Source organism: Rhinolophus ferrumequinum (assembly GCF_004115265.2).
Source record: "Rhinolophus ferrumequinum isolate MPI-CBG mRhiFer1 chromosome 15 unlocalized genomic scaffold, mRhiFer1_v1.p scaffold_54_arrow_ctg1_1, whole genome shotgun sequence".
Classification (NCBI taxonomy): domain Eukaryota; kingdom Metazoa; phylum Chordata; class Mammalia; order Chiroptera; family Rhinolophidae; genus Rhinolophus; species Rhinolophus ferrumequinum.
The window spans coordinates 3,860,543-3,874,239 of NW_022680357.1; the positions used below are offsets into that span (position 1 = coordinate 3,860,543).

General features: G+C 60.5%; 1 protein-coding gene across 4 annotated transcripts in view; it reads right to left on the reverse strand.

Annotated features, from left to right (window-relative positions):
• PKD1 (polycystin 1, transient receptor potential channel interacting) overlaps window positions 1-12,724 on the reverse strand; it is a 44,735-nt gene extending 32,011 nt beyond the window's left edge. For all 4 annotated transcript variants that reach the window (XM_033101224.1, XM_033101223.1, XM_033101226.1 and 1 more), the window contains exon 1: window positions 12,507-12,724. In XM_033101224.1, coding sequence (XP_032957115.1) covers window positions 12,507-12,712 — 206 coding nt within the window. In that variant the 5' untranslated portion in view covers window positions 12,713-12,724. The remainder of the gene's footprint in view (window positions 1-12,506) is intronic.
• Window positions 12,725-13,697: the final 973 nt, after the last annotated feature.

Sequence of the window (13,697 nt, forward strand, 5' to 3'; positions counted from 1 at the left end):
AGAGCAGGCAGATCCCCTAGATTTTCCACACTCTTTCTGCTCTTGAAGTCGGAGAAATGGGGTGTGGAGGCTTCAGTGCAGGAAGAGACAGACAGGCTGCCCAAGGGGGCCTGGAGCAGGGGTTGGGGTGGGACCCAGGGCCAGGAGTGGGGGCTTCAGAGGGCAGCAGACGTCCAGAGGGTGGACAAGGGGGGCCAGGAGCCACTCAGCCTAGGAGGTCCGGGCCGCGAGGCTCCCTCCACTCCAAGCCGTGGCACTGGCCATAGCCCGTGGGCTCAGGGCCAGAGCTCCGCCCGCCTCATAGACGCTGCCACTCTCACCCAGCCTCTGTTTCCTACGTGGAGACAGGGTGTGTATGTTTGCACATGCAGGTCCCTTCCCCTTAGGGGTTGTGGGACAGGGAGCCCATGCCCAGGGCACGGGTTCCAAGAATTCCAGCAGCTGAGAGAACTTTGGGGGCAGGTGCCACAGGGATGGGCCCTCTGGCAGTGCCGCCTCTGCCCTCTCCAACCGAGGCTAGCTTCCCTGGTCCTTTCCCACACAGGGAGGCGTTTTCCTTTCAGTCCGGTAGCTGCCGTTAGGGAAGCCCAGATGGGCGCTCACAAGTGCTTCCAGGAGCCATGGAGGGGGCACAGTGCTTTCTTCTAGGGTGCTCAGTGGGCAGAACCACCCCTCTCTGGACTCCACCACAGGTCCCGCCCCAGCCGCCAATCAGCTGCAAGACTCGGAGAGCAGGTTGTCAGGTAAGGGACTCTGTGGGCGCGCACTCCCACTTCCTAAGGGAACCCACGGCAGGCCTGTCCATCATGGTGGTAACCAGCTCGTCTGCACGAAGCCTTCAGTCTGTAGCCAAAAGCTAGACTCTACTGCGGGGCCCTGAGAGTCCTGGATTCTTAGCGTGTTGGTGAAGACACCACACACAAATTCCCTGAGGTTATGCTCACTGATCCATTCCACCCAACTATCCAAAGAAACCCTGACAAACAGCGGATCACCAAGCCAGCCCACAAGCACCGGGAGCGCAGGGCTGCAGCACCGCAGCTGTGCCTTAAAGGGGCAGGTCCCCCCACACCAGTGGTTCCCGCCTTATGACCTGCAGAAGGCGACGCTATCCAGCTCCACTGGTACCACACATATGAGCAACGGGTGTAAAACTCTGACCTAATAAACGATTTAGGACAGTCACGTGTGCTTTTTTAAAAAAAGAAAGGACATGTGGTCTCTCCCGGCACAGGCCAAGGCCCTCCAGCACTGCACAGCACACTGTGCCCACAGCTGGCACGCTGGCATGTCCACACGGGGTGGGTGGGACAGGCCGGGACGCGGCCAGGCAGCCACGCTCCTACCTCTTGATCAATGGCACCCTGGAGTTCAGTTAGACCTAAAGTGGGCACTTCCCAGTGGCTGAAGTAAAGACAGCAGTGGAATCGGGCCTGAGACGAGGAATCAGGTCCCAGAAGCCAAGACGCAACAGCCCTGGAGAGTACGATGGTCCAGAGAGACAGCCTGGGGACAGGATGGTGGCATGAGGGGACGTGGAGGCATGAAACACACACCCACGGCTCCAGGGAGAGCTGCCCAGCCCAGGCCTCGGAGGAGGAAAGAAAGAAGGAAAACCCCTCAAGTGTTTTCCTACATCCTGTTTTCTGCAAAATTCCTCATGAGTGACAGCTGCTGGGAGCCGCCTACAGTGCCTGAGAAAGCAGGGTGGAGTGGGGGCCAGAGCCGTCCCTGGGCTCCCTGGCCCACGGCTCCAGGCCATCCACAGCCCAGCTAAGTCTTCCATCCAAGTCGGCCTGGCCCAGCAGCCCCGTGGAACTTTCCTCACACACGCAGACCGTCTGCCCATCACGGGTGCTGGCCACGTGCTCCCTGCACCGCACGCCCCCGACCCTTCTCTCCAGCCCTCACCTGGGCCTGACTGGCCCACGGTGCAGAGAAAAGGACAAAGAGCCTCAGGGACTCTGCGGGCCAGACTCTGCCCAGCCCACCCCTCCGAGGGCAGAGCCAGGGGCCACACCACAGCCCCCCCCAACCTTCCCCTCGTATGGGAATATCTGCATGGGGCAAGCCATGGGCAACTATGTTCACTGGAGGGTTATGGGGGGCCCCTGGAGGGGACCGTGTGGAGTCCTCACCCAGGCCCACAGCCTCAAGGCCCTGCACAGCCACTTTCCACATCTCCATCTGCTTTTGCCATCCACGTTCTGGGGGAACGCCAAGGTGGCCACAGGCCAGCCCCATCCCCACTCCAGCCCCTCGGGCTTCCTCTGCACCCCCCCAGGTGACATCACTGCAATCTGAAGTCCTGCCCCCACACTCAGGGGCCTGACAGGACACAGCAGGCCCAAGGAGCAGCGTACAGGAGCCCAGACAGTGGGCAGAAGCAGCAGAGGCTGGCCCCACAGGACAGCCAGCAGCCTGGCCAGACAGCACCCTGAGAGGTCCTGAGCCAGGCAGGGCCCACCCTCTGGGCCAGCTGGACCCTCCCAGGCCCCTGCAAGGCCCAAGCCAGCAACTTCCAGGGCCCCCCCCCCCGCCTACACACACACACACACACACACACACACACACACACACAGCCAAGGCTGGAGGGGTCAGGCCCGCTGGGGGGTAGGGGTGACCGGGGACAGGCACACACCCATGAAAGCACAAGACATATGTCACCTCCCCAGGCAGCAGGGATAGGGCTGGGAGTGGCCCCCACTGCCTGCTGCACCAGACATGAACCCCACGGTCAGAGATGGGTGCTCTCACACCCAGTCTGACCCTCTGCCGTCCCCTCTCCTGCTCAGGACAGGCAAGTGTTGCGGAAGGAGGAAAGACGTCTGGTCTACCCCACAACCTGGGCCCTCCTCCTCCTACCCCCACAGTGCCCCAGCAGTCACGGGGGAACCCAGTCTGTCCCCACGCAGGGGTGCTCCCAACTCCCCCTGCCTTGCAGATGAGACGTTACCAAGGGGAGGACGACCAGCCTCTCGCGGGCCTGCACTCTTACCCTGGGACTCAAGCGCCCACGGGGGCATCCCTGTGCCTCCGGCTCATCCTGCCTGGTCCAAACAAGAGCTGGGTCAGGGACCTCTGCTTCCACCACCAAGCTGCAGGTACCCAGCAGAAGGTGCTAAGGGCCCCGCCATGTGATGGACAAAGGCAGCTCCTTCTGCCCTCCCCACACAGGGCTCTGGCCCTGCTCACATCCCAAGCTTCACAGAGGGGATGGGAGGCAGGAAGGGGAAGAGGGGGGCAGGGAAGAGGGGGACAAGAGAGGGGGAGAGGGGAGAAGAGGGAGTCTCAGAGCCACAGCAGGGAGAGATAGAAGGGGGCTACACGTATGAAGGTGAGTGAGTCGGTGTGGGAGGTGGAGGCCAGAAGAGGGTCGGGTCCCGGAGACATCATGTCTGGAGCGTTCGTTCCCAGGTGGCTCCGGGGCCGTCACTTTTAGAGCTGAGGAAACAGAGCCCCCAGACAAGCCCAGACCCTGTCCTGCAGCCCAGAGCAGCCTCAGTTTCCTCCTCTGCCAAGGAGGAGAGTGGCCTTGGGTGCCTGCTCCCCAGTCCAGATGCTGGGCGGGGTTTGGGGGCCAGCTGGAGCCCCCAAGGAAACATCTGCACATTCCAGACGCATGTGGTCAGCGGTGGGGGCGACTGCCAGGCCCCAGCCCAGCACCCCCACCCCGGTGCTGGCTGCCTTGCTGGAAACAGGGCTTGAGGGGAATGGGCTCCGGAGGGGTAGCTTGTACATGTTATGTAACTGGCTCCTCCAGAGCCAGCAGCTGCCTCCTCCCTCTGGCAGGACAGGACAGCGCAGTGGGCGGCAGGCACCCCACTCCCCATCCAGGGCCCAGGGCTCCAGGCTCCTCCCTCTTCCTCCAGCCCTCCTGGTTCCTGGAAATGCAGCCTCAGTGGGCCCTGCTGCTGCCGGAGGCCCCACAGGCTCCGAAGAGAAACAGGTTCCCCTCAGCAAAGCAAGGGGGGCGCCTAACACGGCCCCTGAGAAGCCAGGAGCAGGAAGAAGGGAAGAGAGGCCACAGTGCTGGTCCGGGGCCCCTCAGGGGATCCCTGCCAACACCTCGGCACTCAGACCTGGCAGTGCCACGCACTCACCACCTCACCACCTCACTAATGACTCCTTTCAGCACTGGGGACAGGCAGCTGGGAGGCCAGCACCCGCGCCAGTCTGAGTCTAATAACCTCATTCTGCTTTCATTCCCTTCTATTTATGGAGAGTGAGGCTGGCTTCCAGGGCCGGATATGATGACGTTTAAATTAATGAATTCAAGTTTAGGAGAGAGCTGATTTGAAAAGAACAAACACGCGGATGGGATGAGCTGGGGAGGTGGGCAGGGTGTAGGCCTGCCAGGGAGAAGGGGCAGGGAGGGCCTGCCAGACCCTTGGGGGCGCTGCACCCCAGCTCCCACCCCCACCTGGCTGCAAACCAGGGCCCAAGGAATCGGCAAGAAGCGGGTAGGGGGTCTTGGCCCTGAAGACGAGAGGGAAAAGCCTGCACGAGCACCCTCCCCAGCCTCCCGGCCCCAGGGCACTGGAACAGCAAACAGTGCCCATTTCACAGGGTGTTTTGTGGGGCTCCCTCATGGCGCTTTGCCATCCCACAACTGAACTGTCACCAGGATAAGACATGGGTGTCTGGTATGGTGACAAAGCGTGCCTAGGATCCCCCTGGGACCACAGGCCAGGACAGGGAGGGGAACCTCAGGAAGGGGATGAGGCCGTGGGGGACCCTCCACACAGCCCAGCTCTGAGGGGAGGCACTGAGACCAGCCACCATCGGGCATAAACAGACCAGGGTGGTGGCCAGGGGCTAGGAAGGAGGGGGCCCACCCAGAGAGGGGGCCAGCTTACCCTTCCACCTGCAGCTGGGGATTTGGGGCCTCCCTTCAAGGGGAGGAAAAGGACCTACAGCTGGGGCGTCAGGGCACTGCACTCAGCAGACGTGTCCGTCAGCACTCTGGCCTGTCACTGCCAGCCAGGGCAGGGGCTGCGACATCCCCTCCACAAATGGGAATGCTGAGGCTCAGGGAGACCCCCTCCTCGCCTCCCCGGAGTCTGAAGAGGGAAGGAGAAAGGCAGCTGGGGCTCTTCCCACCCTGGCCGGGGAGCCGAGCCGGCACAGAGCCTCTGGCTTTCCAGGGGCAGAAGCATCAGTTCAGTGTGGCCAGCAATCTCAGCACCCACTCAGCCGCTGGCATCCAACCCGATGACAGGATCCAACCGACACCGGGGCTACAGAGCAGTGTAGAGGCGCAGGACCCAGGGGCCACTGGTGCCGTAAGCCTTGCCCTGAGCCCTGGCCCTCATTCCCACCTCGACCAGAAGGGAAAGCTGGCTCTCCCTGCCTCGGGACAAAGCCCCTTCTAGAGTGGCCCCAAGGGTACTGAAGGCATGGGGGCTGCTAAAATCGGGGGCACCCCGCTTTGTCAGGCCTGGGCCCACGAGGCATCTCTGGAAAGGAAAGAGCCCTACCCACCTTGGCCCCCAAAGGCAGCCCCCTCGCTGGCACCAGCAGCTGGGCACCACTGGGCCCCTTGGCGGAGACGGCTGCCAAGCCATAAAGAACGAGGTGTTCCGGGAAAAAGGACGTGAGCCGCATTTTCCAGCTGCCTTTCACTCAGCAGCGCCCCCGCCGCATGCGGCCTCAGCCAGCTGGAGAGGAGCAACCCAGCACACGGGCCAGGCCTCCGGGTGCCCGAGCCCAGATGCTGCGCCACCCCACAGTGGCAGGAGAAACGGGATGTTTTCATCCCAGAGTGCTCGTCGGGCTGGGCCCACTGGGGTCCCGCGGCTGGCGCGGGCCACCGCACAGTGTTCCGGAAAAGAAAATGTGCGTCTCCATCCAAAATGGCTCCTTCACTGGAAACCAAACCCCAGCCGGAGTCTCCCTCGGGGCCAGGGTCTCCACACTCCCCATCCACCTGGCACAGGGGCCGCTGGGAGGGGCTCGGGGTGGGGCCACATCTGGCAGCACCGCCCAGCCCCGCCAATTGTCACAAGATGGTGGTCCCCAGGCACAGCCTGTGGAGAGCGGACAAGGAGGCCCAACAGGCAGCCTACGAGGAGGCGCCCTGGCCTGAGGGAAGAGGAGGACGGTGGGAGGAGCATGTAGAGAACCGGGCAAGGGAAACTGAGTCTGGCAGGCGCCAGGCGCACCTTCTCCAAAACCGCCTGAGTCAGCTTCCCCAGAGAAATCACACAGAGGTGCCGTGTGCGACAGCCGAGGTGGCAGCCGGACCAACGTGCTGTGGGAGACACCGAGTGGCTCGCGTGCTCACAGGTCCCGAGGCTGCCACATCATCAAGGACAAGGGGCCTACGACAGCTCCCGGTGCTCTGTTCACGCCTCATAACTGTTACATACCCCACGTGAAAGCACCAAAAACACAAAGGCTTAAAACGGAGATAAACACAGAAGGGGACCGTGCCAGGAGCGATGAATCCCAACAGCCGCGTGGCCCTGTGTTGAAGGCGCCCGAGGTCAGACCAGATGGCTTCTGGACGTGGGGTTTCCCTGCCTGGGCGCTGAGGGGTGTGTAGGAGTCTGCCTGCTCAGGCTCAGCTATGCTTCTCCCGTCTGTCGCAGTGTTTGCTCTGAGCAACTCACGGGCACATGTGCATTGGCTCAGGGGCACTTCTCCGCCTTTTGTATCCTGTCTGCTCTGCAGCAGGGCAGGTCCTAGGGGTCCATCTCCCGGTGGCCAGTGCTTGGGGACCAAGCATAGAGGAGGGGACGGAGGGAGCCACTTTGGCAAGTTACAATTACTGGGACCACCAGGAACCCATACACCCTCACCTCGGAGGCCCCGTGACCCCATAAGGTGTATCCACTCATGGTGCCCATTTCGTAGGTGAGGAAATTGAAACTCAGAGAGGCCGAGTGACTCGGCCAAGGTCACACAGGAAGTGTAGGTGCTGGGATATAAACCAGGTCTGACCCAGGGCCTGAATCCCCGACTCCTGGGCTTCCACACCTTCCTCCTGGAACCAAACATAAGTCAGCGGGAAGGACCAGAACAGGGACAGCAAAGGGAGGCCTGAGGGGGAGCTGCCGGGAAGGGCAGAGCAGGGCTAAGCCGCAGCTGGGGCCCGAGCCCAAAGCCCACCCCGTCCACGCAGGGACACCCCCACTGCCACCTCTCTACAGTTTACGAAGCAGGTTGCTGTTGTTGTACCCCAGGCCCCTCCACGCAGTTGCCAGGATATGCCCCAGAGCGTGCTGATGAAATCACGTCTCGGCCACAACTCACCAGCCATGTGACCCTAGGAAATGACTCAACCTTTGGAAGCCTCCGTGTCCTGGTCTGTAGAGTGGGACCGAGTGGTTCCACCCCCACAGCACAGCACTGTGTGAGGCACCTGAGGTAAAGGACAGAAAGGGCCTAGCACGGAGCCTGGCACTTGGCAACCACGGAGGGAGAAGACGAGGCAGTGGTGGGAGGGGGCTGCCCATTGGGCCGTTTCTTCCGAGATTTCTTAAAATTCGGCCATAATTCACATACGAATAAAGTTCGCCCTTCTAAAGTATGCAATTCAGTGGGTTTTGGTATATTCTCAAGGTTGTGCAACCGTCACCACTATCTAATTCCAAAACTTTTTCATCACCCCAAACGAAACCCCACATTTTTGGCCCTCATCCCCCGGCCCCATCGCCTACCCCGGTTGCAGACAACACTAGTCTGCTCTCTGCCTCCATGAAGTTGCCCACTCTGGACATTTAATATTCGTGAAGTCATTCCCCACGTGGCCTTTTGGGTCTCTTTTCACTGAGCATCGAGTTTTCAAGACTCCTCCACGACTGCAGCCTGTGTCAGCACTCCATCCCTTTTCACGGCTGAGTGATCCATTCATCTCCTGATGGATAGTTGGGTCGTTTCCACCTTTGGTTACTATGAATAATGCTGCTGTAAACATTTGTACACAAGTTTGCGTGTTGACACGTTTCATTTCTCTTGGGTAGATACCTGGGAGCAGAACTGCCAGATGGTTTTCCACAGGCCTGTCCCCTTCTACATCCCCACCAGCAGCCCAGGAGGGTTCCAAGTTCTCCGCACAGTCACCAGCACTCATTACTGTCTGTCTTTCTGGTGACAGCCACCACGGTGGATATGAAATGGTATCTCACCATGATTTGATTTGCATTTCCCTAAAAGCTAGTGGCTAAGCATCTTTTCATGTGCTGACTGGTCATTTGTATATCTTTTTTAAAGCTATGTCTGTTCAGATCCTTTGCCCATTTTTTAATTGGGTCATTTGTCTTTTTAGCATGGAGTCATAAGGTTTTTTATATATTCTGGCTACAAGCGCCTCATCAGATATACGATTGGCACATGTTCTCCACTCTGCAGTGCCCATTCGGGGGACCACCTACATGAGGCATGTGTGCCCTCCTGTCCACAGTGCTGGCAAATTTGCATCCTGTGTCTCCCCAGGAAACTCACATGACACACGCGTTTATAGTCTGAATCCCCAAGCGCCGGCCACTGTATGCAGTGCAGGGAACGTGAGTGTGAGATTAGCAGAATGTCCGGGACTCCTGAGTCCTCCCGGTAGCCACTGACCCCACACAGCAGCCAGTGTTCCTTCTAGAAGACGCCAAGCACACCACTTCCCTCCTGGACCCTCCGGTGTCACCCCTAGCTGCTCGCTCGATAAAGGCCTCACCTACTCCTCCACCTGAGGCTCCACCAGGCGATCCTCTCTGCCTGGGACGCTTTCCCCAGCCCCTAGATGACTCTTCTGCAAGTACTGAATCAATGCCACTTACACTGGGGTCTTTCTGGGCAGCGGCTCCAAAGTGGTTCCCTCCCATCAGCTGAGTGTTTGGTTTAACATAACTGAGCCTCTGAAAGGTGGGCCTTGAAGACTCCCAGCACAGAGCCGGCACACAGCAGTCAGACTCCCCACAGCCGAGGGCTCACAGACACGACCTTCTTCTGTCGCTCGGCGAGCCCTGAATGCAGCAGTGCATGTGGCACCTGCAGTCGAACATCTTACGCACACGCCAGGCCCAGGTCAAGTCCAGGGGTCTGCTCACCTTCCCTCACACCGATGTCCTGTGCAGACACTGAGGGCTGAGCCTCTCCCCTAATCACCTATCATTTAGGGGAACAGGCAGGGAAGGGGGAGGCCCTGAGTGCTCCCAGCCAACAGAAGACATTCAGGCCCCCAGTATTGTAATCAGCAAACCAAGTCCCTTATTGAATCCCTGTTCCAAGCCTAGACCCAGACCTGAAACACGCACAAGACAGTCAGTACCCAAAACCCAGGATGGGCCCTGGGCCAAACTCAGCAGTGCACACCCAACACCTGAGAAGTGGTCGGCCAAAGTCACCCACACCTGAAACTGACGGACAGCCCACACCTGGAGAAACGCTGCCACATCAAAAACTTTCTGGGGTGACACATTCCACCTCTGTGCTGTCCTGTCCAACACAGTAGCTACTGGCCACAAGTGGCTCTGGAGCACTTGAAATGTGACTCGCCACACAACACAGCTCTGGACCCGACTAGATCTCAATCTACAGGAAACACAAAAGGCAGAGGGTCACATTGAATGACACCAGGGAGGTGACATAAACGCAACCCAATCCCAGGCATTGTCAAAGCTCATTTCCTCAACACAGTGCACGAGGAAAAAAAGAGATGGAGGGGAAGCCTATACACCAACAGAGATTTAAAAAACTAATTGCACTGTGTGGACCTTATTTGGATCCTAATTCAAACTACTAAAATTTGAACAAATTGGACACGTAATGGGATCAGGGAATTACTCATTGTAGGTGTGACTCCACAATGCTTACAGATCAAAGAATAGGATGCTGGAATTTGGTTCTAAATGGGTAGGAGTATGGTGGGGCCAGGGCAGGCCACAGAGCATTGGGTCTGAGAAGTTCGCCAGGCTCATCTGTCCATTGTGTATGTTCAAATTCTCTATAATAAAGCTTTAAAAGCAGAGCAGCAACAGCATTTTGCTGCATGACATCACCACTGTAAGGAAGCCACCTCCCAGCAGCGTCGATTAACCCAAGAAAGACCAGGGTCTGGGAGCCCGGAATACCCCAGGGGCCAGCCTCCCACCCAGGTCTAGACACAGCTGTCCTGCTACACCTCAGACTGGCCAAGGAGTCTCAAATGGACAGGTGGGCTGCAAGACACTGATGACGGAGGTACCAGGCCCAAGCCCCCCCAGAAGAGGCTACTGGGCCCCCTGCACAAGCACACTTGCGCCCAGAAGGCTCCCTGGCTTCTCCGAGCTCAGCCCTTCCCCCTTGGAGAAGAGAAGACTCACCCATCTCCCTTTGCAGGGTCGATAGGCAGAATGGCTGGAGCTGCCCAGAGTGCAGATGGGGGACCAGCGGGGGCCTTATCATCTGCACCCCAGGGTTCCGTTTCTTGTGGGTCCTCAATTCCCCCAGCCTTCTGGAAATCTCCCAGAAGCAGCTTCAAGTGTAAAGAGCATGGAGTCTCCTCTGTTCCTCATCCACCTGCCTCCCAGGGTCCTGCTGCACAGAGGGGCAACAACCTGGGAATCCTGCCAGCTCAGGCTGGGCCAGGCCATCAGCTCCCAGGACCTCCAAAACCCAGGAGCAGAGCCTGAGGGGACACATGCAAGGCAACAGGCTCGGGCTCCATCACTGTCTCCAAGAGCCTCCTGAGTGTGCCCTGCCTGCTGCAGGCCTCGGACCCTGGGGCATCGTTTATTCCCTGGACAGCTCCTGAAGGCCAGCTCGGACTAACCAGCAGGAGCCAGGACTAACCAGCAGGAGTCTAACCCCCAGCAGCTGCCAGCCCACCGGGGACAGACACAGTATCAAGAAACAAAGGGAAGGAGAGTCTGACGCAATTATGTGGACGCTGGTGGCAGCCAGGAGGCTCATCTCAAGGGACAGTAGCGATGGCACATGCTTCAGTGGTCATGAAGCAAGATGACAGGCCCCCCCCATGCACAGCCCCCATGGCTCCCAGCTGACCCTGGAGAACCTGCTCTTCCCCCACCCCCGAGCCCACCGGGCAAAGCCCCAAGAACATCTGGACCACTCAGGATAAGCGCCCACCCCTACTTCACCCACCCAACATCCAAACTCATCTGAACACTGACCACTGGGCCTCACAATTTAAGGTAGCCGCATGCTGGAGTCACCCAGGGAACAATGTCACAAAACTGAATGCCTGGGCCCACCCCCCAGATTCAAGAGTTTGTGGTCAAGGAGAGATGGAGTCCTGCCTCAGGTGCCTGGAAGTACCCAAGAAATCCAAACGGGGCCACAGGGATATGGATCAGGGGGCCCTGAGCCTGTTCCCAGCCGCAGGGAAAACTGTCTGGAAAGCTCAGTCCTCTGCACCCTTTTCATTCTGGGTCCTGAGCACCTCTCAGTCAAAACCAGTTCTGCCATGTACTGGCTGTTACTTGGTACTGTTGCTTGGACAAATTGCATCACCTGCTTCTCAGTTTTTCCATCTGTAAAATGGGATCGTCACTGTACCTCCACCTCAGAGAGTTAGAGTGAGGGTGCAATGACCACAGCCAGAGCTTGGCACAGGACCTCGCTCCAGACAGCTTTCTATAAAGGTGATCGTTACTACTTCCGACGGGCAAACCCAACAACAGCTCTTCAGCGTTTTAAACACCTCTGTGGTAACCCCACCCAGGATAACATCACAGCCCTAGACTGGACACGTGAAGCCCTTCAGGACCCCTGCCCACCTCCCATCGTGCCCTCATTCCCTCACACTTGCCCTGCAGCTGCCACACTGGGAGTGAAACCCTACATCTACAAACCACCAAGTCCAGCCTCCAGGTCTTTGTAGACAATTCCCTCCTCTCTTCCCCTGGACCCACCTTCCTGCCCCTTCTGAAGTTTCAAGCCAAGTCTTACATATCCATCAAACCCTTGTCCAGACACCTCTACCGGGAAGCCTTCTCTGCCATCCCACACGGAGCTCTCCACCTCCTCGCTTCCTTCCCCTGGGCTCCCATGCCCTGGGTACCCGCCAGGCCGCATCCTATTAGTGTCTAATTAGCGTTTAAGTGTTTGCAGTCTCCCTTCAGAGACCGCCCCGCCCCGCCCCCGCACGCTGCCACAGGCGCCCCCATCAGTTCGCGTTTGCAGAGTCCCACCGGGTGGGATGTCTCTGTTTTCACAGAAACCGGGATTTTTCTGTTTCCCTCTGGCCTAGGCCAGACTGGCTGACAAGCCGGCCGTGGTCCCAGGTTTTCCTTATTTAGTCAGGCGGACCTCACTACGCTGGAGCCTCGCCCTGGGAGAGGCCTGGCCGGCACTCCGTTTCCCCTTCTAGAGGCCGGGGACGCGCCCACGCCCTGCGAGGCCCGCCAGGCCGGCGGCCTGCCCGGCCCGGCCTCTCCCTGGAGGGTGCAGGCGCGCCGAGGCCTCCCCACGCCCTGCGCCCGCCAGGCCCTCACCGCCCCCCAGTCCTCACGCCCGCCCGGCGCCATGGCAACCGCCCGGCCCGCGTCGCGGGGCGGCGGGATACTCACAGTATGGTGGCGTCCGCGGGGATGCGCAGCGCGGGCCCGAGCGTCCGCAGTCCGCGGCCGGAGCAGTTGACGCGACAGGCGGCGCCGGGTGCCGGGCCGCATTGACAAGGGGGTGCGCAGGGCCCGCAGCCGCGCCCGGGGCCCCCCGCCAGCGCCCCGAGCCACAGGCCCAGGACCAGGGCGAGCGCCAGGCGGGCGGGCAGCATCGTCAGGGTAGCGTGCGCATGGCCCCGGCCCGGAGCCCGCCCGGCGCCGGCGGCCGCGGCTCAGGCGGGGCCTGCGGTCGGCATCGCGGGGCGCGGGGCAGGATCCAGGGGCGGCCGCGGCCTGCCGGCGTGCGCGACGCCCAGTCGGCGCTCGAGCCCGGCCGCGTTCTGAGTCCACCGCCGCCCGCTCGCTCGCTCGCGCTGCACTGCGGGCCGCCGCGGGCTCCTCCTCCTCCCCGCGCGGCGCGGGCTGGGCGGGGCGTCACCAGGCTCCGCCCCCTGCGCCGTGGAGTCCAGGGCCCGCGGGGAGGCGGTGTCTTCAGGCTCTGCCCCCGCGCCACCGTGTCGGGCGCGGCACCGGGCGGGATGTCTTGAGGCTCCGCCCTTCTCTCTGCAGTGTGGCTGCCGCGCGGGCTGAACGGGGCGGGGAGATGAGCGGGGCGGTATGGCCCCGCCCCTCCCATGCACACCCCTCCCTCGGCACTCTTCCCTGCTCCTGCTGCGCGCGCTCGCCTCAGTTTTCCGCGGAGTCCGCGCCTCCCAGCCCTCTGCTGTCACCACAGTCACACGGAAAAAACCAGCAATAATAACCACCGCGGTCTGAGATCTCCGGGCGCTGGCTACGCGCGCTCATCCACCCCCAGTGCCTCTGTCCCTCTCGATCTGCTCGGTACCCCGAGCGCCTGGCGTACAATAGGCGCTCAATAGGTACCCTTCGCGTCTTCTCGTGGAGTTACACCAGGGCGGGAAAGGTGTGACTGCTAATCCCCGCTGTCACGGAGGTGGCGCCCAAGGTGGGGGGGACTCACCTTGGCCAGTGAAGCGCAGAATCCTGCTGCCACCAGCCCGCAGATTGAGGGCAGGAGACTGCTCTCTGCTCACCGGACACCGAGTTCTCCGGCTCCGGCTGCCGCTTGCCCACTCTTTCCTTTCCTGGCCTCGAAGTACTCGGTGCTTGGCTCTGCAGAGGGAGCTTTTGTTCCTC